General features: G+C 51.2%; 1 protein-coding gene across 1 annotated transcript; it reads left to right on the forward strand.

Annotated features, from left to right (window-relative positions):
* The first annotated feature begins 369 nt into the window (after nt 1-369).
* LOC121157059 (60S ribosomal protein L35-like) lies at nt 370-779 on the forward strand. Its single transcript, XM_040981050.1, has one exon. It carries the CDS (start codon nt 370-372, stop codon nt 736-738), a length of 369 nt encoding a protein of 122 aa, XP_040836984.1. The 3' UTR covers nt 739-779.
* The last annotated feature ends 604 nt before the right edge of the window (nt 780-1,383 follow it).

Genomic DNA, 1,383 nt, shown 5'->3' on the forward strand with positions numbered 1-1,383 from the left:
ATGGGTGTGGGACAGGCTGTGCTGGGCTGCAGCAATCAGCAATTTTCATGAAAGCCAGGTCTTGGGGTGGGCCAGGCTGGGCTAGGCTGTAGCACCCATTGGTGAAAGCCAGAATGGGGGCAGGCCAGCTGGGCTTAGGCCACAGTACCTGCCAGCGTGAGCCACAATTAGGGGATGATCGTGTCAGTCTGGACAGCAGTACCCACAGACACACAGAGATTCACTGCTGGGGGTGGAGTTGGCAGCGTTACTTGAGGAATTTCTCTGCTAGGCCACAGCTCCTATTGGTGAATGGAAGTGCCAGGACTGTAAGCAGGACACAACAGGCTGGGCTGCAGCACCCTTGGAGCGGCGGCGGTGGAGACAGTCATGACCAAGATCAAGGCTTGGGACCTCCGCGGCAAGAAGAAAGAGAAGCTGTTGAAGCAGCTGGGCGACCCCAAAGTGAAGCTGTCGCAGCTGCGTGTCGCCAAGGTCACCGGTGGCGCAGCGTCCAAGCTGTCCAAGATCCGCGTTGTCCACAAGTCCATCGCCCGGGTGCTCACCGTCATCAGCCCGACCCAGAAAGCAAACCTGAGGAAGTTCTACAAGGGCAAGAAGTACAAGCCCCTGGACCTGCGGCCCAAGAAGACGCGCGCCATGCGCCGCCGTCTCAACAAGCACAAGGAGAACCTCAAGACCAAGAAGCAGCAGAAAGAGCGGCTGTACCCGCTGCGCAAGTATGCGGTCAAGGCCTGAACCTGGCCAGCGGTGGAAATGCAATAAACACACAAAACACACACACACACAAATCAGGCATATGTGTGAGCTGGGTCTGACTGAGCTAAGCTGCAGCATCCATGGTTGTGCATAGAACTGGATGGGATGTGGGCTGCAAAACAAACTAGTAATAATAATAATAACAACAACAACTAAGGGATGTGGGCTAGGCTGGACTGGGCCACAGCACAGGCTGGTATGCACGAACACCTGCCAGAGGCCAGCTCCAGCCAATTCTAAGCTCGAAAAGGGTGTGTGGAATCAGTGAAGAGACACAGACATTGTCACTTGGTGCCCTCAATTAACAGCCCAAGAAGCTGTCTTTCTTTATTTACCAAGCCACATCACAAGTTTCTACACAACTATTTAACTGTTCTATTTTTACTTCATGACTAAGAGTGCATGCACAGACATCTGCTTGTACTTCATGGTTAAGCAGGTGCCTCTAAAGATAATTCTGCAAAAAACTATATTCATATTCTTCAAAGCAAGCCATTGTTCATTCTTCAGTAGTAGCCATGGGACAACAGCCAAAACTCCAAGGCCAAGGCACATGCAATTACCTGCTAATCAACAATACATTTCTACTAAATTTGTTTCTACAATTTACCCATCACTTAATGG

This window comes from Ochotona curzoniae, unplaced genomic scaffold, assembly GCF_017591425.1.
Source record: "Ochotona curzoniae isolate NIBS_2020 unplaced genomic scaffold, NIBS_Ocur_1.0 contig_3520, whole genome shotgun sequence".
In the NCBI taxonomy this organism is placed as follows: domain Eukaryota; kingdom Metazoa; phylum Chordata; class Mammalia; order Lagomorpha; family Ochotonidae; genus Ochotona; species Ochotona curzoniae.

Excerpts from the sequence above, each read along its gene's own strand:
- LOC121157059 (XM_040981050.1), top strand. The coding sequence starts at position 370 with ATGACCAAGATCAAGGCTTGGGACCTCCGCGGCAAGAAGAAAGAGAAG.